The sequence below is a fragment of the Hakea prostrata genome, chromosome 3 (assembly GCF_041222555.1).
Source record: "Hakea prostrata isolate BN-2017 chromosome 3, UWA_Hpros_2, whole genome shotgun sequence".
NCBI classification, from domain to species: domain Eukaryota; kingdom Viridiplantae; phylum Streptophyta; class Magnoliopsida; order Proteales; family Proteaceae; genus Hakea; species Hakea prostrata.
This window is the reverse complement of record NC_142602.1, coordinates 17,883,559-17,906,311: the sequence shown is the minus strand read 5'-3', so window position 1 is coordinate 17,906,311 and position 22,753 is coordinate 17,883,559. Positions and strand designations below refer to the sequence as shown.

The window sequence follows — 22,753 nt, the reverse complement described above, 5'->3', positions numbered from 1 at the left end:
AGTGAGGGAACGCTATGATAGAAATGAGAGAGTAAACACGGCAAGGTGGATCGATTGGATCAAACACCAACCTACCTTGATCTGATACAAGGTTTCTCCATAGAGAAGAAGGGTTTGCAAAGGAACTTTGATTTCAATTGATAAGTGAGGTGATCCTCCCTCTTATATAGCCTATCTAAAGATAAAAACATTAAATACATCAACCAACCACTAGCTAACTCCCCTCCTAATATTGATTCAAACACTGCATAGCTTTTGACAAAGGAAAGGTCCTTTTGACAATGAGTTCTTATGTTCAAACTGTAGCCCCTTTTATTGACTTCAATAAATGTCTCAAGTTCCTATTCATATTAGATAGACTTGGGCTTAGGTCAAGCCCATAAAGATCATAACATGTGGACTGATTTTAACCCACCAAAATAGTCCTAGCCCATGAAAGCCATGGGCTAATTTGGGTCATATCCTTAAGCCATTGATTGGTGTGAGTTGTGTGACCCCCCGGGCTTTTTCTTTCCTGTGTATATCTTCAGCTTTGCATTGTAGGTACTACTCATGGACGGTCCAATATCTGATATTTTACTGCTTCAAATTCTTACTTCCGGATAAAAACTAGGCAACTTGGAAATCTGCCTTCTGCTTTTTGAGAGCATCAGTGTCAGCAGTAAGGGGCTGATACTGATTTAGTACTTCCTGATTGCCTGTCGAGGAACTCGGTACTCACTAGTAATTTAACCACAGAGGGTTCCAGTTTAGAAATATCTTCATATATCTCATCCACATGGGAAACATTGTGGTCTAAACCAAAACTCTCGTGCTATAATATCCTGAACTTTCATGGCAGTTGGATAAAACATGAAGTAAGCACTAAGTGACCATTCCATACTATACCCAATCCAAGAAAGTTTGTCATCCTTACTCGAGGGGGGATCAGACATAATATAAACTTTTTCCCTTGAACCAATATAAACTTTCACGACTTGTTCCCTCAATGATGAATTTGAAGCATTTTATTTGATAGATGAAATTTGACTTAATTTACCTCACATTAGGTGTTATTCAGCACCAATCTATAAAGGCAACAATTACTTAACATACTGAAGGAGGAAAAAAAACACTATCAAACTGCTGGCAGCTGATGGGCACAATTTCCTTCATTGTTATTCATGAACAATAAATTCACTTCAGTGAGTGTGCCTATTGAGAACCACTATGATGGTAGAATGGCTTATTGTGATCAATGTGATCTCAAGCCCTCTATTTATAATAAAGTGGAAACAACACTATTACATAAATACCCTTACTTGGGTAACAAGAAATAGAAATTTACATGAACACAAACTCTAATTTAACTCCTAGTAGAATCCAACACTCCCCCTCAAATTGAGGCATAGATATTAGTCATGCCCAACTTGCCCACACTAGGAAGGAAATCTCTTTCTTTCAAACCCTTAGTGAAAACATCTGTCACTTGGTCTCCAGACCTCACAAAAGGCATGCAGATAAGCCCTTGTTCCAGCTTTCCTTTGACAAAAAACCTGTCAATTTCAATGTGCTTAGTTCGATCATGTTGCACCGGATTATTAGTAGTACTAATAGCAGCCTTGTTATCACTGTATAACATCATAGGATTTGGAACTTAGACTCCAATATCTTGCAGCAAGCCTTTCAACCATAGTAGCTCACAAACTCCACGAATCATAGCTCTATATTCAGCTTCGGTACTGAATAAAGCTACCACATTCTGTTTTTTACTTCTCCAAGTAACTAGATTACTTCTAACAAAGGTACAATAACCTAAAATTGACTTCCTTCTGGAGATCCAACCCAGTCTGCATCGGTGTTTGCTTCTACTCTTAGATTATAAATGGGTGACAAAAGTATTCCTTTTCCTGGAGTGCCTTTCAAATATTGTAGTATTCTTGTAACAGCCTTCATATGAGCTAAATATGGATCATGCATGAATAGGCTCACTATCCCCACGGCATAAGCAATGTCTAGCCTGGTGTGGGACAAATAAATAAGCTTCCCTACCAGCCTTTGGTATCTTCCTTTGTCCACTGGTTCTCCCTCTTTTTCTTTAAGTTTAGCTCCAGCTTCAATAGGGGTATCAACTGCTTTACACCCCCAACATTCCCACTTTTAATAATAAAGAGGCGGTGGTGGTTCTCTTCTTCTTTCTGTCAGATTTTTTCTTCCCTATTGTGGTAATCAAGGAGATGGTTGCAGAAAATTTCAGAGAATTGAGAATTTCTGCAACGATTGCAGAAAAAAGAAAGAGAAATTCTGCGATGGGTTCTGTAGAAGAAAGAAAGAGAAAATCTGCGATGGGTTTGAAGAAAAAAAATAGAAGAAGATCCTAATCCAACTTAGGCTCTAATGCCATGTTGCGAAACACTATGATGGTAGAATGGCTTATTGTGATCAGTGTGATCTCAAGCCCTTTATTTTTAATAAAGTGGAAACAAAACTATTACATAAATACCTTTACTTGGGTAACAAGAAATAAAAATTTACATGAACACAAAATCTAATTTAACACCTAGTAGAATCCAAAAGTGCCAAAAAATCCACGTAGTGCACGTATCACAAATTATCTACATTAGCACATTTAAAAAGGATTCAACATGGAACATATCAAAGTACATAGTCGGTCTGTCCCTATGTCAATTTGATGTATAAGGGGAAGAGTAAGATGTAGTAGTGCAATGCACAAAGACACTCTGCTTTGATAGAGCCAGCGACCATTAGGCTACAACACATGACTAAGAAGAAAAAAGAGTATATTTCTAGCTCAGCAGAGAAAAGAACTTCAAGTTAATTTAGTATCTAAAAGAAGTGGAAAGCTATGGTGCAAAGAATGGTACCATGTCGCCCCACAAGGAAGAAAATTCGATTGAAACAGGAATTTCAACGTTGCAAAAGGTTTATTTCGATGTTTCGGTTGAAATTGCACACTTTTTTTTGGAATTTGGAACTTCAATTTGGGCTTCATATGGACTCAAAATGATTTGGATTCTTGTGTACTACCTATTTCAAGCATAATAAACACAATGGAAGTAGTATTTTTCAAAAAAAAAAAACCATTGAAAATTTATCATTCAAGTATATACTAACAAATGATTGGTTCCGGCAAGTGCAAATTGTATTGCATACAGGCATAGAATCACTAGCATACATGAATTGTTTGGTATAATGGTTACATATACAACAAGTCAATAAAATATAATGACCGACTAGATCAAGTGATGGTGTCTCACATATATTATATTAAAATCAGAAAAAAAAAGGTAGCAAATAATAAAAAGATAAGTTTAACAAAACACAATCATAGATCATAGTCCTAGGTTAAACATATATTAATTCCAAGACAATACAAGATCATTTAAAGCATGAACAAACAAAAACAAATTAAAAAAAATGGGAAGTTTGGAACTGTTGGGTATGGGTCATGCTTCACATTCTATTATTGCCGGAATTGTTTTCGTAGCTGTTGTGGCTTAGGAGGTGTTTGGAGGCTGTTATTTTGAGAAAGAATAAGGTGAGGAATGAGGGAGAGGAGAGGATGGAAGCCATGATTTAGTTGTGGAGGCTCATCTTTCTTGTGAGCACTCCTCAAAGTAACTTTTCTATTTATAGGCTAATTTACAAGTCTATAGAATATAGGAAAGCATAAACCTATTTCAATTGGTATAAAACTCTTAATTCCTACCACTCTTTCCTATCGAGAGTTAGCGCAAAGTACTAACTCTCGATGGATCAATACCTTCCTAAATTGCCCTTTTCTAACACTCCCTCTCAAGTTGGAGCATATATATTACTCATGCCCAACTTGTTACAAATATAGGTAACCCTTGTATTCCCTAGAGCTTTGGTGAACAAATCTGCAAGTTGTTCTCCAGTCCTCACATGCTTGGGGGATATTATGCCTTGCAGTAACTTCTCACGAACAAAGTGGCAATCTACTTCAATATGCTTGGTACGTTCATGAAAGACTGGATTTGATGCTATATGAACCGCAGCTTGATTATCACACCATAACTTCATTGGTGTGTCATCAATAATTCCTAATTCTTGGAGTAATCGTTTTATTCATACCATCTCGCATGTTACTTGTGCCATAGCACGATTCTCAGATTCTGCGCTTGATCTTGCTACCACAGTTTGTTTCTTACTCTTCCATGATACAAGATTTCCTCCAATGAATGTGCAGTAGCCTGTAGTCAATCTTCTATCAATAGGTGATCCAGCCCAATTAGCATCAGAGAATCCTTCTACATTTCTATGTCCATGATTAGTGTAAAGAAGCCCGTGTCCTGGTGCTTTCTTAAGATACCTCAGAATTCGTATAACTGCATCCCAATGTGATGTTCGTGGGGCAGACAAAAATTGACTCACAACACTGACAGGAAAGGCAATGTCAGGTCTAGTCACAATCAGATAATTCAACTTCCCAACAAGCCTTCTGTACTTCTCTGGATCATCAAGCATGGTTCCATCTTTTGGCATTAACTTTAAGTTACATTCCATGGGAGTGTCTATGGGTTTTGATCCCAACATTCCTGTTTCAAAAAGCAAATCCAGTACATACTTTCGTTGAGATAAGAAGATGCCCTTTGTTGATTGGGCAACTTCAACTCCTAGAAAATACTTTAATTTGCCCAAGTCTTTGGTCTGAAATTTCTCTTGTAAGTAGGTCTTTAACCTATCAATTCCTAAAGTGTCATCTCCTGTAATGACAATATCATCAACATAAACTTCAAGAAAGATCTTGCCTGCATCAAAGTTTTTAAAGAATATAGAGTGATCACTTTCACAACGAGTCATCCCAAATTCTATTACAACAGTAGTGAATCGTCCAAACCATGCTAGAGGTGACTACTTGAGACCATATAATGATTTGCGGAGGCGACAAACCTTATTCTTCTCCTATGCAGCAGAACCGATAGCAGCCACACCAGACAGATTCAAAACTGACAAAAAAAAAAAAAACCAGAAACGATTGCTGCTTCTTCACAATCGATTGCTTCTTCTCCAAGTACAGTTTCTTTCCTTTCTATCGAATCAAAAGGAATAAGAGGACCTACAGCCCTGATACCATGTTATTTTGAGAAAGAATAAGGTGAGGAATGAGGGAGAGGAGAGGATGGAAGCCACAATTTAGTTGTGGAGGCTCATCTTTCTTGTGAGCACTCCTCAAAGTAACTTTTCTATTTATAGGCTAATTTACAAGTCTATTCTATATAGGAAAGCATAAACCTATTTCAATTGGTATAAAACTCTTAATTCCTACCACTCTTTCCTATCGAGAGTTAGCGCAAAGTACTAACTCTCGATGGATCAATCCCTTCCTAAATTGCCATTTTCTAACAAAGGCAAAAATTGAGCAAAAAAGGTGTTTGAAGGCAAAGGAATGATAGAAATTAGGTGAAAATGTGATAGAAATCAACAAAAACTAAAGAAAAACAAGTTGGAATGTCGAAATGGTAGAAATCTCCGAAATTTCGGTCAAAATTTGTCCCTTTTTCCGAAATAATTGAATTCCATTTTGTTTTTGAAAAATGCAGACATTTCAACCGAAATTTTGACAATTTCGGTTGAATTTTCTTCTATTAGATCGGTGCCTTGGTGCCATGCAGCTGATCTGTAAACTGAAGTAGGGCAGAGCAGAAAAGAAAGGAAAGTGAAGAAATGGATTAGTTCAGCAGAAACCCTCTAATATATACATGTATTTTACTATAGTGATAATAATACCCTCACTTAATTGAGTGCTGAGTGAGTATTCCTTGCAACATTATCAAGTACATCTCACCAACTTCTGACTCAGTTTTGGTGCTTGTATGGATTGTTGTTAAGAACACCTTCGTTTTGATAAAAAATTTATTTGTGTGTTGCTTAAATATTGTATTCATTTATGATGTTGTGTTATTATAACTGCTATTTGATTTTGGTACTTTACGTTACAGGGCAATACGTATTGCTCCCTTCTCTAATAGGCTGGCTCATGCTGTGCCATCTAATACACAAGGGCTTCGATGCTTGGCTAATTATGAAGCACTAAGGTTTTCAGAGCCAATAAGGACTTTGGCAGAGAGTATGGTTGACCGGTTGGTTAAGAATAGTTCTATTAGTGGTGGGAAGTACATTTCAGTGCATCTCCGGTTTGAAAAGGTGTTATTTGTCTCATTGATTTTTAGAATAACTACGGTTTCTCCTGAATCCTTATTTGCAATTTTGCAGTCATCTCCCGCATTATATCTGAATGTGGATCTTCTATTTATTAAAGGATATGGTTGCATTTTCATGCTGTATTTATGATGGTGGTGCGGAAGAGAAACGTGAAATGGATATTGCCAGAGAAAAAGGCTGGAGAGGAAAATTTAATAAAACTGGTCGAATAATAAAGCCAGGTGCAATTCGGATGGACGGGAAATGTCCATTAACTCCACTAGAGGTATATATCCTTTCAAAAATATGGTTCTTATGAATGTAAGCATTTATCTTATTACTATCATTTGTTAAATTCAAAATCCTCATTGAAGAGTCAAGATCAAAATGTTCATCTAAGAGAGATTTAGAGTCCATGTAAACAAAGTCCAGTCATCGTCTTCTTTAAAGTTCTGCCAATCATCATCTTCTGCAATTAATATTGAACATGTTGCCTGCCTGTTCTAGAAGATAATTCTCTTACCTTCCCGGGGCTTTAGAGGGGAGGTGGTGTGCTGAACCTGGGAATTAGAGACTGCCCTGCATTGTGAAGGATGTTGGGTATTGGATTTATATATGTTTCTTGTAGTTAGATATGGGTCACTTTAATGTCACAATGCCAGAACATTTTGATCAAACTCAGTTAAAAGCAAGGAGCAGAAGAAGAGAAAAGAGAAAGAAGACTGTATGCCAGCGTAGTGGAGAAGAAAGCCTGCAATCTGGAATAGAATACCCAGATCATGTTTCAACCAAAGGAGTAAAAACATAAAGAACCAAACAAACACTTCAAACCCCCCCCCCCCCCCCACCCAAAAAAAAAAAACATAAATAAGCACTCAGACTATGAGAAGCCTAGTATTCTTAAATGTTAATGCTCCTCCTCAAGCTGGAGCTTGCACATCTCCCACTATCAGCTTATAAGAACTAGTAGAAAACTACCCAGAACCATCCAGCCTTGGCCTTGGTTAGATCAGCAAATCTGCATGCTTGTGAAAAGTGCCCTGGACTTAACCTGCACATATAAGAGAATGTACTCTTCTTCAAACCCTATTCCTTGAGGTTCCCATAAATATTTTTCAGTTATTTCTTTCTCTTGAAGCTAAGCTATGTGAGACTATAGATGTTCGATTACTTCTTACTTAAAACACCTATCTTACAAAACCAAGACACCTAGAAAATAGTGTTCAACGCTGTTTTGGAACTTTGAAATTCAAAACTAATGTTTTTTGTTTTACTTATCTTAAAACCTTTTGATTCCAAGGTTGATCTTCATATTTCAACTTTGCATTTGTCCATGCTTTTGTTTGTTCCACCAAAACTATATCACTAACAAAAGCATTCACAGAGATCTGATTGTTTTTAGGGTGAAAGAAATTCATTAACCAAAGAGAGAAATCTTCCACGAAAACAAATCATCAAAAAGCGTACGCAAAGTTATCTCATTGTTTTTAGGGTGATTAAAAATTCATTAACCAAAGAGAGAGCCCTCAAAATGGGATAAAAGAGGACAATGAAAGCTCCAAGAAATTACAAGGCAAAGAGGATCTAGGAACAGAATTACAAACCGCAAGAGGGGAAATCTATGAAAATACAATGCACCTGTTTCTGCAGAGAGTCTGCTGATAGTCTGTTTCTGTTGTGAAAGGAGATGGAATCTCAAATCTGATGGAAAGATCCTGAGTTGGTAGTCCATCTTTTAATATTTTGTGTTAAAGCCAAATGCTGTGAGTAGCATGACTAAAAGCAAGTTTAACCACTCGATCACAAATCAGTGCAGAAAATTTCTGAATTTGAATTTCAGCGATAGTTGCAGAAAAAAAAAAAGAAGAAAGAAGAAGTAGATCTGTTTGGGTTGTTTGGCTATTGCATTCTGCGACATTTTTGTTACTTAGAAAGGGTGAAGACGAAGAAACTGCAGATAATTTTGTCAACATGACAACTATTGATGGTACAGCCTTGACCACTACTTCCTCTACTACCCAATTACCCATACCAACACCTACTTTGCTACTTCAGGTAAAACCTTTACAAGCTTTCAAGCTTCTTCAGTTTCTACTCCTTGGATCATTGATACAGGAGCTACAGATCATATGACAGGTTTATCCTCCTCTTTCTTACAATATTCTCCAACTTCTGGAAAGGATAAAGTTCGAATTGCTGATGGCTCCTATTCTTCCATTGTTGGAAAAGGGACCATTCATTATTCTCCATCACTTTCTTTGTCTAAAGTTTTACATGTCCCCTCTTTCTCTACTAGCTTGCTCTCTATCAGTAGTCTTACACATGACTTGAATTGTAAAGTGATTTTTTTCCCATCTTACTGTGTCTTCCAGGATTTGGTCACGGGGAAGGAGATTGGACGTGGTAAACTAGACAATGGACTTTATTTGCTTGAGCCGATTGGAGAATCTACGTCTGCTTTGACTACATCTTCTAATCCGGTCCATTCGGTAATATCAGACCTTCATCAGTGGCACCGTAGGCTAGGTCACCCCCCTCTAGGAACTCTTAAGGAAATATTTCCTGATTTGGTTTCTTATTATAATGAAAATAATTTTTTTTGTGAAGCCTGCATTTTTGCAAAACAGACTCGTTCTACTTATTTACCTTCTGTTCATAATAGAAAACCTATTCCTTTTATGCTAATTCATACTGATGTGTGGGGTCCTTGCCGATGTGTGTCTATTACTGGCCATAGGTATTTTGTTACTTTTATTGATTGTCACTCTCGTTCTACATGCATTTATCTTTTAAAACAAAAAAATGAGGTTTTCCGATGTTTTCGTGACTTTCATAATATGATTAAAACTCAGTTCAATGCCACTGTGAAGATCCTTCGCAGTGACAATGGCACTGAGTATATTGATGGTGAATTTCAAAGATATCTCTCGATTCGGCATAATACATCAGACCAGTTGCGTTGATACGGCTGCCCAAAATGGGGTTGCCGAAAGGAAGAATCGGCATCTCTTAGAGATAGCCCGTTCCATTATGATTTCTATGAATGTCCCTGACCAATACTGGAGTGACGCTATTCTCACTGCTACTTACCTTATGAATAGGATGCCCAGTAAGATACTTGGTTTTAAATGTCCTAATGAGATTCTTCAGGGAGCCTCTTCTTTTGTTATTCCCCCAAAGGTTTTTGGATGTGTGTGTTATGCCTGAATCACAGCCCACCAGAGTAAGCTAGCTCCCCGCAGCCTATGCTGCATATTTTTGGGGTATTCTGCTACTCAAAAAGGTACAAATGTTATCATCCTCCTTCCATAAAAACCATTGTATCCATGGATGTAATTTTTAATGAGTCTTGCCCTTACTATACACCTCTCCAGGGGGAGAGTCCTAGAGGAGAGGTGTTCTTTCCGACTCTAGATCTTCCTATCACACACCAACACAACTTAAGAGTCCCAGAAGAGTTTCCTGACTAAGGGGAGACTTCGGCCAGTATACCTGAGGGCTCTAATCCTCCCCCTTCGATTTCTGAACCATGTGAAGAACCTAGCCAGGGGGAGACCACTCCTGTGAGACACTGTTGGGGTCTTTCAAAACCAAATTGACCAGAATAAGGAGGTGCAGACTTATCAGAGGAAGAAATACAACCGGCTAAAGCAGGTGGAGAAAGGTGATACGTTACCATTTCAGTCTCCTGCTCCATAATCAGATTCTACTGAGGTATTTTCTTCCAATCTTCCTATTACTGTTAGAAAAGGGGTCAGATTTTGTACTCAACATCCAATAGCTAAATATGTTTCTTATAACTCTTTGTCTGACTCCTACCATGCTTTTATATCCTCTCTGTCATCTGTATCTGTTTTTAAAAGTTGGAAGGAAGCCTATGTTGATAAGAGATGGAAGGAAGCTATGGTAGAGGAAATGTAAGCAATGAAGAAAAATGACACTTGGGAGCTGATTACACTTCCTCCAGGAAAAAAACCAGTGGGCTGCAAATGGGTATTTGTGGTTAAAATATGGATGGATCAGTCAACAAGTTGAAAGCTAGACTAGTTGCAAAGGGGTTTACCCAGACCTATGGGATTGATTATCAGGAGACCTTTGCCCCTGTTGCGAAACTAAATACTGTTAGAGTTTTGTTGTCTGTAGCTGTGAACAAACACTGGAACTTGCACCAATTAGACGTAAAGAATGCCTTCTTACATGGGGAGTTAGCAGAAGAGGTTTATATGGAAATCCCACATGGTTTTTCTGATGACAATGCTGCAGGGAAAGTCTGTCGGTTGAAGAGGTCAATATATGGGTTAAAATAGTCTCCTAGATGCTGGTTTGGACGCCTTCTGAAGGCAATGACTTCTATTGGGTACAAGCAAAGCAATGCTGATCATACACTATTTGTCAAGAAGTCAGGTACTAACATCACACTTCTCATTATTTATGTAGACGATATTATCATCACATGGAATGATGGTGAAGAAATTCAAAAGCTGAAAGACTTTCTTGGCAGAGAATTTGAAATGAAAGATCTAGGGAAGTTACAGTATTTCTTAGGGATTGAGGTGGCTCGATCAAATAAAGATATATTCCTATCCCAAAGAAAGTATGTCCTAGATCTATTATCAGAAGTGGGAATGTTGGGGTGCAGTTGATACCCTATTGAAGCTGGAGCTAAACTTAAAGAAAAAGAGGGAGAACCAGTGGACAAAGGAAGATACCAAAGGCTGGTAGGGAAGCTTATTTACTTGTCCCACACCAGGCCAGACATCGCTTATGTTGTAGGGATAGTGAGTCAATTCATGCATGATCCATATTTAGCTCATATGAAGGTTGTTACCAGAATACTACAGTATTTGAAGGGAACTCCTGGAAAATGAATACTTCTATCACCCACCGATAATCTAAAACTAGAAGCATGCACTGATGCAGACTGGGCTGGATCTCCAGACAGGATGTCAATTTCAGGTTACTGTACCTTTGTTGGAGGTAATCTAGTTACTTGGAGAAGTAAGAAACAGAATGTGGTAGCTTTATCTAGTACCGAAGCTGAATATAGAGCTATGGTTCATGGAGTTTGTGAGCTACTATGGTTGAAAGGCTTGTTGCAAGATATTGGAGTCCAAGTTCCAAACCCTATGATGTTATATTGTGACAACAAGTCTGCTATTAGTATTGCTAATAATCCAATGCAACATGATCAAACTAAGCACATTGAAATTGACAGGTTTTTTGTCAAAGGAAAGTTGGAACAAGGGCTTATCTGCATGCCTTTTGTAAGATCTGGAGACCAAGTAGCAGATGTTTTCACTAAGGGTTTGAAAGAAAGAGATTTCCTTCCTATTGTAGGCAAGTTGGGCATGACTAATATCTATGCCTCAACTTGAGGGGGAGTGTTGGATTCTATTAGGAGTCTAATAAGAGTTTGTATAGGAGTTAAATTAGAGTTTGCATTCGTGTAAAATTCTATTCCTTGTAATAGTCTACTTTCCACTTAATTATAAATAGAAGGCTTGAGATCATGGATCAATAAGTCATTCTACCAATTTCGTGTTTCTCAACAGATAACCTCAGTAGGTTATGTCCTCCCAAACCCATCTACTCGGTCACAAATGGAAAAACCTTTATAGGTCATGTTGACCCTAATCCACTCTCTGTGGAATGGAAGGGCCCACTGACAAACTAGACAACAGCTGCAAGGAGCCGAGACTAAATCCTTTAGGAAAATGGGCAGCTGTGCAACATCTTCGAGCCCATTCCAACAGAGAATGCATTGGGAGACACATAGTAATGAAGCTTGTGAAGGAGATAGCAGTGAAGGACACAATAGGGTGAAGCTATGTTGAGGGATGCATCTTAGGAACCAAACCACCTCATGCCAGTTACAACATCACTAGTGGTTCTAATAAGGTTCCGAACTGATTTCAAACTGAACAGTCCTGATTGGGTGCATTCTAAGAGCCTTTCACCTTTGCTTATGAGTTATGAGGGTGATAGAAAAAAATGGAGCTGGGAGAAAGAGATTTAGAGAGTGTAGGAAGGAAGAGAAGTTGAGGTACAGAACAGTGCAAATGATCGGGAAGGGGTTGGCTACAATGTATAGTTGGGTGTGGGTGGAAGGAGAAGCCAAGGGGTGCAGGAGGAATTAGAGATACAGAGAAGTGAGCTGTGTAGAGGATGGAAGCCAGTATTGGGGAAATGTGAAAAGGGTATGTGGGGTAAATATTTTAAACATGAGATACCCTAGATGGAGTTTCTCTGTAGATACCTCTAGTGTGGTTCCCCTGTCCTATAAATAATGAGATTTTATTTATAGAAAACTGGATCGTTGAATTATACAATAGATAAAATATGTAGAAGTAAAGCAACAAGACAAGTGGACCAAATTCACATGAAAATATCTTCTCAAAAGATCAGCCAATGAAACCACCAAACAATCCAATGGAGAGCTCTGACAGACCAATCACAAGGGAAAGAATTTTCCAAAAAAATACTAGATATGACAACCTCTCTCTGGGCTAACTCTTCTGCTATCTCATCAGTGATTCTAGGCTTCCTGGAGACTTATATACTCCTTTTTCTTTTCTTTTTTGGGTGGAAAGGAGACTTGTATACTTGTTTGGGTTGCTATCTTGCTGACAAAGAGTTTACCATTCTCAACTGTCATCAATTTCATAAAATTAGAAGAATGCATCTATTATAGCTTGTTGCATCCCTAATAACAGGTCTACCAGTCTTGGGAGCTATCTAGTCTACTCTAGTTTAATCTCCCTCCCCTGTAGGGTCTCAGTATATATCAACCACAACTCCACCCAATAATCTAATTACTCATCCTATATCTGAGTCCATCCTATAACCATCTTGATTTGGCTTGAGCACTCAATCAGAAGGAGCTCCCAATGTATGTCCTCTTATTATTTTATTTTTTTGGGTAAAAAATGTTGTCTTCTTTGCTTCTGCTTTCTTCCATAAATGAGAACTGCAGACCAGTCTATCTTCCTGTGTATATTAAAAAAAACCTTGTTTGCATATTGCAAAATGCTTCTACTCTTGTTTTTTTCAATTTTCTCACCAACATGTGACTCCTTGTTTTGTGAAAGCCTGTTGTTCCTTTCCTCCCAGATGCACCAAAAGAGGCAATAAGAAATCTTGCAAGAGAAGCTTTCATTTCCTTCCAAAGGGAAAAAATACCATAACCAAATGAGCTTTGGGCATCTTCTGGAAGTACCCAAGAATTGTTAGACATTGTCAATTAAAGGAAGCCTGTTTGGCATGAGCAACACAAGAATAGCTGATCAGCAGGTTTATCATTTCGTTAACACATCAATTGAACTGGATGAAATAGGAATCTCATTCCCATTGATCTGTATGACATGATTCCACTTATGTTTGCCTTCTTCGGTCCTAAAAGGTTCTGGGTTGATTTCCCTGGCCTTCTGCCCTCTCAACAAGTTTTCACCATTTCAAGAATCGAATTTATGTAAAAAAAAATTAGCTACTTTGTTGGTTAGAACAGGGATAATTGTATTTATATATGATTAGACTTGATTATTCAGTCTTTGATGGAGATCTGTTATTCTCATCATTTTTCTGTAATACTGTGTCTTTATTTTGGGTGAGAGTTATTAGCTTCAATAGAGTTGGGGCATTAGGGGATGACAGGGCATATATGTTGTTTGCAAACTTAAAAGCCTTATTATTATTTATATTATCATATCATTAGAACAATCATACTTGACTGAATGCACTTGCTACAGATGAAAGGGAGATGGGGCATTTGAGTGTTTTAACTTTTACATGCCTTCTTTGCTAAAAGTTCCTCACTTTTTATTTTTTATTTTTTATTCTTTTGACTTTTCTTTCCTTTGTAAGGAATTGATATTTCTGGAACTTGTTTTGTCATGCATTCATCCTGCTCTAAATGCCTGAAGTGAATATCAGAAACAATGCCAATAAGTTTTGAAAAGATAGTGAAATAACCTGAGGGTTCTCTCGATTTAATAGTAATTGCTTGCTTGAATCAATTTTGTTGTACTTGCAGGTGGGAATGATGCTTAGGGGCATGGGTTTTGATAATAACACCTCAGTGTACGTAGCTGCTGGAAAAATATACAACGCAGAAAAGTATATGGCCCCTCTTCGGCAGATGTTTCCACGTCTAGAAACTAAGGACACTCTAGCCTCGTCTGAAGAGCTTGCCCCATTTCAGGTATGGTGGTCCCATGATATATATTGTGCAAAAAAAAATTCCATTGTGTCATATGAAATTCTTAACATTGCTTTTGTGACAGAATCACATTTCTTCTATGGCTAGCTTTCCTCAAGTTCTTCACATTCATTTCTATTTCCACAAGAACCTTTCAGCTATTCTTAAAATTGATAGATGTCCTGTAATATTTTCGGGTTTGTGATTCAGGGTCATTCATCAAGGTTGGCAGCTCTTGATTACACGGTATGCCTTCATAGCGAAGTATTTGTCACAACTCAAGGTGGCAACTTCCCCCACTTCCTTATGGGTCACAGGCGCTACCTGAATGGTGGACATGCAAAAACGATCAAACCTGATAAGAGGAAGTTAGCTCTACTGTTTGACAGCCCAAAAATTAGGTCAGATTTTATCAACATGGAATTTTGGTTCTCTTTATCTTTCTCCTTTCATTCTATTCAGTTTTGATGGTATGCCTTACGCATTTTGCATTTGTTTGCATAGAATATTGTACAATGAATTCATTTCCTCCACCCACCCCCAACAACAAAAAAAAGACTACCTCGTACAACAGAGACCTGCATGGATACTGAGCTGGATTGTATTCTCAGAAAATATATTGTATTGTTCAACTTTCAGCTTCATTAAAATAGTCGCTTGCTGATTAACAATGTAGCTAAATTATGATAGTAGAAAGTAGAAACTATAATGTAACTTCCTGGGCTAAGACAAAGCTATCTTGATACCGTACAACTCCCTTTTCCCTGCACCTTCAAAATTAGGGTTCTATCAAATCTAAAGGAAAATATGGCCATGTTTCATTATCAAGGTTTAGAACAGACACTCTAAAAATGTAATATTTATCTTATGGCCCTAAGGTGCCTCCCAATATTAGTCATCTAAATACTCTGCATGAAGCCCCTGCATTCTTGCTTCCGTGCCTGTTCCTGCTTTCACTTAGCACCATAGCACAAGTTTCTGTCTGTTGTACAAAAACACCTTATAACATGCAAAGGCTCAACATAGTTCTCTTTGTGGCAGGTGGGAGAACTTCAAGAGACAGATGCATGAAATGCTTCGTCATAGTGATTTAAAGGGCAGTGAGATGAGGAAACCCAGTGGCTCACTCTATACATTCCCAATGCCAGATTGCATGTGTAAAATAGAAAAAGATACTGTAGAGAGTAACAGGACCCTTTTTTGAATTGGAAGATACAGAGCATGATAGTTTCAATATAGGTTTTTTTTTTTTTTTTTTTTTTTTTTGTTCCTAGTCTGTAGCATCCATCAGCCCCATTTGGTTGTTTCTTTTTCCTTCTATGTCTCTACAATCAAAAGAGGAATAAGCATTTTCAAGCTTCTGTTTTTCTTGTCTTTGAATAGTGTAAAGTTTGATAATTCATTGTATTTGATACTGACAATATATACATTTTTTTTGTAAAAGTCTGCTTCAGACTCTTTAGATCGAGCATTGCAGATAGATATCACATGGTACACAATTTTACTATTTGAATTGCAAATGATTATAAGTCTAGTCCACTATATATATTTTTTGGGTGGAGAAGGGTTACTTTAAAAATAAATTTAAAATTTGACATTTTTAATTGCCCTTTGGCTTATTCTTAAACAAGATCGAAGATGCTAGTGTAAAAGAATTTATCATAATGACTTGAAGGTAATATATTATTATTTCATCATCAAATGGTGTCATTATCATGCATATCTTTCTAGTAACACACAAAGTGATATTCTTACATCTTCAATTGGAAAAAAGAAAATCGTGTCTGAAACTCTGAGGATTAAAAAAAAAAAAAAAAGAATCATTCAAGTGTTTTAACAGCTTGAGGGAATATTACAAGTTGATGTATGAAGGCGAATTTTACTGGAATAGTCAAGATATGCAACCAAACATCAAATCCAAAATGCTGATTTAGCCACTACATCAAACCCAGAAAGATGGTTAATTAACTAACCGCACCAGATCAAAATGCTGGTCAAGCCACCACACCTGACTAAGTTACTGAGTAAAATATAAGACACAGAGAGAGACCTTCCAGTAAGATGCTAGAATATCTCCATGGCTGCTATAGTTCTCACAGAATATGATGCTGACCTAATCGATATGTATGAGGGATATGCCTCCGTCTACCAGACCAGTCAAAACCTCACAACGAAAATATGCATTAAGAGTTTTTGTTCGTCAGTGCTTTTGGAAGGTGATACATGATAAGTAATAAGTAATAGATCTAATGGCTGTAATTTCTCCATTCTTGTAATCACAACTGTTAAATCTGTCTCTAACCGCGTGTCACTTGCGATAGCAAACAAGAACTTGGGGACCGGTGGATTTGGTTTTTGGTGGTAATGAAACCATACCTTTAGTGAGAATTTTGGTTTACTTTTGAAGTGAAGAAGTCTCATGGAACACTCGAGTTTCCCAAAAATAAAATAAAGCCTCACCAAAAAAACAAAAGAAAGTCAGCAATAAAACACCAACGTGGAACTTTCCCAGATACGTGAAAACATGGACTTTCCCTAGGAACACAGATGATCACTTGTCGTTATGTCGATGAATTTATCATCATTCCCAATTGATTGTATATGAAGGAATGGAGATTAATGGGTGGGTGAGCAACTAGAGGCACCGTTGATTTATTCCTCATGTATCCATTTTGAAATCGAGCGTTGGTTCAAACTGTTATTAGCTTCGGCGAGCGTGCCAATACAAAGTCCATTGAGATCTCTGCCTCCATAAATACATGGTGTAAAGCCCTTGCCATCTTAACATCTTCGTCCTTCTAGCTCCGTTAATTCAGATACTAGAAGAAGCTGGAGAACACCAAAATGGAAAAGCAAGTTCTTGACTACTCCCTGGTTCCCTCTGGCATCTCCATGCTTTTAGGTTATCATATCTGGCTTCTCTATCGAATCAAATGTCATCCAACAACCACAGTGGTAGGGATCAATGGCATCAACAGGGAAATATGGGTTCAAAGCATGATGGAGGTCTGTTCTTCCAAGCATCTCCTTCATATTCCATTTCTTTTATTTGGGTATTATTTTGTATCAAAACCTTGCGTATCTATTTGAACTGAATTTTCTTCTTCTTCTTCTTCTTCCTATTATTGTTTTCATGGTGTTTGATATTAGGACACGTCGAAGAACGGAGTTCTTGCAGTGCAGACCTTACGAAACAACATAATGGCGTCGACCCTTTTGGCATCTACAGCAATCATGATGAGTTCGATTGTTGCGGTTATCATGGCAAACTCGAAAGCTCGGCCGTCGGAGATCGTCTATGGAGGTCAAAGTGACTTAGGGATCTGGATAAAGTTCCTTGCCATGTTGGTTTGCTTTCTTCTGGCTTTCTTGTTTAACGTACAGTCTATAAGATATTATAGCCATGCAAGTATGTTGATAAATCTTCCAGTGAAGAAGATGTTAAGCCCACAGAGAACGAAAGAGTATGTTGGAACGACAGTCAACAAAGGGAGCTATTTTTGGTCACTTGGATTGAGGGGCTTTTACTTCTCTCTTCCATTGTTTTTGTGGCTCTTTGGCCCTATTCCCATGTTTGTCTGTTGTGTTGCCCTGGTTTCCATGCTTTATTTTCTGGATGTTAGTTTTGGTTTTGATGGAGTTGCCGGTACTGTTGGTAGTGGTGATGGTGAAATATATTGTTCGGTTTCATGAAGGAGGAGAAAAAAAGGGTGAGGAGTGCCTGAGCTCGCATCTTCTTTCTTAGTAAAATGAGTGTAACAGTCATATCCAACCCAAGTTGGATTGATTAAAATTGTAAGATAAAATTTCAAAAAGGTATTGGAATAAGACCAACTATAATGATTCCATGCATGTAATATTTTTTTTTTTTCCGTGGTAGTGGATTCTAGACAATGGTGCTTTCCACGCTACCAATCTGCTCATATAGATGCTCTTAATTCTAATTTTTTTTATTTCTTCTGAGTAAACAAAAGAGGGGATTAAGTGATGGCAGCCATGCATTCTCACTGTGCAATGTTCGGACTTTAGAGTTCGACCAATGTAAGCATCAGCCCTATGAAATAAGCAACTCACTGTGTATAAAGGTTGAGGGATCTAGTGGTAAGATTCCAATTTTTCTTTCTTATGCATGGTTTGCTTTCCTACTTCTAAGGAAACTTCTCTTGTTGATCCCAAGGATGGCTATGCCTTTACTGATCTTAAGTTTTAGTAGAGGCCATGGTCAATATAGGGTTGTGGTTCAATAGCCATGGTTCCAGTGGACAACAAATTAAATTGATAAACATTTTTAATTGCTAGTGTATTACTGTGGAAGAACCAATCATGCTTGTTATGATATGATTAGAACTTCTTGTATTTAATTTCAAAATTTGATATGCTTTGAGGTACTCTGATGGGCTATTTGAATGACTTCGTTGTCTGAGATTTGTGATGGAAACATGTAACCCAGCTTGACGGATCAACGCATTTATCCGATTCGAATGCTCTATCTACGTATCTCACATTCTCTTTCAAAGTCATTGCAAGGGTTGGAGATTTTCGACCATGAATTTTAGTTGAGAGTTTGTAATGATATTTTGGGTGTTTTGAGAGATTCCCATTGTAATCTTCTTTCATGTACAGTGAAAATCCATCTCTATATATAGACATAGCACCCAAAAAAAAAAAAAACTAATGAGATTACTATAACTCCAAATTTTCAAGGGTCTGCATCTAGAAACTACAAATAATCCCCTCAAAGGCAGAACCAAGATTTAATATCAAGAGGGGTCAAATACCAATTTCACATAAAACACAATGAGTTTTCTACCTTGATATTTTCTCGGAAGAGATGAGAAGCGAGAAAACTCAAGTTTTAGATGGTTGGACTGATAATAACGTACGTCTACAGTTGTAGGAAGAGACATAGAATATAGAATAAGGGCTCTTGCCATTTATACAAGGAGAGAAATATACTGGAGCTGGAGCTCTAATCCTTCTTAGTATCAAAGATCCATACATAGTCAGCTAGAATCCATTCGATTTATTAATTGGTAGGAGTGAAACTCTTACCAAAGTAGCCAATATTGTTGACAAAATCAAGCAAAACATGGGAGAATTGATTGGGCCAACAAGTTAGGCAATAGAACTACCATTGATAAATCTGCTGATCATATTATTCCCAATAACTTCACTAGATTTGTCTAATGTGATTACTACAATCAAATGTTCAAGGGTCTCTCATAGCTTGAAGCTACATATCATCCACTTAATTTGCTTCCATAACTATTTAGCTTAAACACGCAACTGTACTTGAATTTCATTTACTTTCACCAGTAGTTTAAGGTTATTGACTTAGGTGCTTTCTTGACATATGACTTGTAACTCGTAAGTCGTTAGTTTGATCTCTATTTTATTATATTTCTAATGTTTTCATTGGTTCTTTTCAACCTTTTGAGACTTTATAATACCTGGGCCCTATGGATAAGGGTAATTATTTAGATCTCTTGATGTTGATGGATTTTGAGTTGGCAACAACTGAAGATTTTGGGCCTTAGATTTGCAACCGTTGAATTTTAAGAGAGCGAATGTCTTTTATGCAATGTTTAGGAAGTCTTATTTGTAGTGGGATCAATGTCAGATGCAAGTATCAAGTGATGGTTCAGTAACTTGGGATTTAATGGTTCAATTAATTCTGCTTTAATGAGGTGCAATTAAAACGTTTCAAGAATGATTCCTTACGTTTTGTGGATGTTATCTAGAGATGAAACAAGCAAGAAGAAAGACGCCGCACCCCTCCACAGCCGCCCGCAACCCACGATCGAGCGTTGAGGCGGAGAGACCGCGAGTAGCTCTCCGCCTCCCCGCCCCCCGCCCGCTCTCCTCCCCGCCTCTCCCGCCTCTCCCGCCCTCTCTGTTCTCCTTCCCATCTCTCTCCCGTCCTCTCCAGCCTCTCGTCTCTCCCGCTCTCTCCGCCCTCTCGCTCTCCCGCCCTCTCGTTCTCCTCCCGCTCTCTCCCGCCCTCTCGCCTCTCTCCCGTCTCTCTCCCGCCCCTCGCTCTCTCTCCCGCCCTCTCGCTCTCCTCGATCTCTCCCGACTCTCGTCTCTCTCCGTCGCTCTCGCTCTCCCGCCCCTCGCCTCTCCCGGCATCTCCCGCCCCCCCGCTCCGCCTCCCCCCCGCCTCCGTCGCCCCGAAAACCGGACTAGGGCCCCAGATCGTGGTGCGCGCGTTGTCTTGAATCCTCATCACAGCCCGGTACGGAGGCGCGGGCGCCGAGGAGCGAGGGCACACGCGAACAACCCAACGGGACAAGAGCGCGAGCGACAGCGCCAACGGCGAGCGGAGGCGGCACACCCTCCGACCGGACCACGCCACAACCGAGGAGGGCCGCCCGCGGCGTGAGGTCCCCATGGGGGTGTACCCCCCAAGTGGGGTTGATCCCCCCTATGTGGGGTTGTCTAAGGGATATGGACGCGATCCATTTGGGCGACCCAACCCTATCCGGCGGCCCGCCATGCATGTGCGACGTTGGTCATTCCGTCCTTGGTTCGTTTGAACTTTGTGTACTCATGCAGTTTGTATTTTTTTTAATTATTTAAAAGAAGTGCTGTTTACAAAAAAAAAAAAAATGATTCCTTACAACTCAATTTGGATGGTTAATAAGGATAATTCAATCTTAAGCCAATTTAGACTTTGGTTTTATTCAATTTTGTATCAGCTCTACAAAAGTGATAACCCGAGAAGAAAAGTAGACAACTTAGGAAGTCAGGTTTTTCTTTTACCTGTTACGCGCGAGTGAAGTTTTGATAGGAAAAATGAGGGATAGACTAAGAAAGAGAAGTTCAAAAGGAGTCATTCAGGTTTAAGACAAATATTTAAAACCATTTATTCTCAATATGTTAACATTTCTTACTAAAAAATAAAGATACTAAGATGGATGAGTGACAAAATTAAGTATGATAATTTAAGAAATGATCATATTAGAGTTGGTTTGGGAGTTGCACCATAAGTGATGAGCTTCGGGAAAGTCGTTTGAGGTGGCACGACCATGTTCAACAGAGACCTATAAATGCCTATCTACGATATAATCCAAATTGAATAAACTAGAAGAGTTAGAGTAGACTTAAGATAATCTTAAGAGAAAGGATATGCATAGCTTAAGCCTTGCATCTAGCATAACTCCAAACAGAACTAATTGGACGACAAGAATCCATGTAGCCAACCCCATTTAGTTGGGACAAAGCTTCTTCTTCTTCATTAGGCACCGTCATGTTGCTAGGGCTTCTGTTGATAAGCTATTTAAGAACTCCATTAGTAGCAAAGGTGTACCTCTTGAGATTTCTAGTTTGAGCAGTTGTGGTTTGATCTCTGTATACAATGAAGTTTGAATTTTGCATCGCTAATCCCCCTCAAGAGAAGAAGAAGTGGGACATGTTGCTCATCCACGACTAACACGAGATGTTATTGATCATCCACCACCACTTCCACTTCGTAGTGGCTGCAGTAACATTGAACACTGTGTCCTTAAGTCTTCCACCCAGGCAGAAATGACTCAAATGAGTACATATTGGTTGCTTTGTTTCCTCAAAAGTACTCAACATGATTTCTATTTTACCGCACCTTTACTCTTGGGCATTTCGGAATCTTGGAGTGCAGCAAGCATGGCTCTTTATCCTGTTTAATTCACCCAGAGTGTTGGTGTCGGTTGGTGGATCACTTTATTGTTTGCATAGAGAATATGTCAATTGTACAACCATTGTCTCATTTGACGTTTCAGAAGGTAAGTTCAGAGATATATCCAGACAGTTTTTTGATATTTTCTTTATGGGAGTTTATTCTTGGTATCCTTCAAGCGGTATCATCATGATAAACTGGAAATTGCGTTTGTCGGCGATCCATTGAATGACTATTATCCTCCTCCTCCTTCTCAGTGGCTTAGATTGTACCATGACCTACATCTCAATGTGAAACCTAGCTATCTGCATTCAAAATGGTTACGTTGTGCTTAATGCACAATGGAGATATATGATATTATGATTATGATCCGGATGATAGAAAGAGATACATCCTTAAACCAGAAACCAATGTCTATGGCATCATGAACCAATAATTTTTTTCTATATATGAATATCATGAACTTTGTGCTATTGATCTCTTCATGCCAGCAAGCTTGAAAGTTTCCTTGTTACTTAAAAAAAGCTTGCAGGTTTCCTCTTTATTAATATGGGGTGGAATTGTCTCTGAAGTTGTCGAAGCAGGATTGGTAGAGTGTAGCCCATACTTCTCAGTGGAGAGGTCATGGGTTTGATTCATGCAAACAGCGTCAAGCTGGCCCGGATGAACCTCAGCTTCCAAAAAAAAAATTGTCTCTAAAGTCATGGAAACTCCTTACCTCTTGGAAGAAATACTTTCTA

The 22,753-nt window shown here is 38.5% G+C and overlaps 2 protein-coding genes across 2 annotated transcripts in view; both read left to right on the top strand.

The window, feature by feature from the left end:
- Positions 1–16,417, top strand: part of LOC149021341 (O-fucosyltransferase 9-like) — a 57,249-nt gene extending 40,832 nt beyond the window's left edge. Inside the window, exons 6-10 of the mRNA XM_089149588.1 lie at positions 5,964–6,168; positions 6,284–6,451; positions 14,195–14,362; positions 14,570–14,760; positions 15,401–16,417. Of these exons, the coding sequence (XP_089005714.1) occupies positions 5,964–6,168; positions 6,284–6,451; positions 14,195–14,362; positions 14,570–14,760; positions 15,401–15,563 (895 nt within the window). The 3' untranslated portion in view covers positions 15,564–16,417. The remainder of the gene's footprint in view (positions 1–5,963; positions 6,169–6,283; positions 6,452–14,194; positions 14,363–14,569; positions 14,761–15,400) is intronic.
- Positions 16,418–17,130: 713 nt separating this feature from the next.
- LOC149021340 (uncharacterized) lies at positions 17,131–18,202 on the top strand. The gene is made up of 2 exons (XM_089147103.1): positions 17,131–17,365; positions 17,510–18,202. Exons 1-2 carry the CDS (start codon positions 17,204–17,206, stop codon positions 18,050–18,052), a joined length of 705 nt encoding a protein of 234 aa, XP_089003229.1. The 5' UTR covers positions 17,131–17,203; the 3' UTR covers positions 18,053–18,202.
- Positions 18,203–22,753: the final 4,551 nt, after the last annotated feature.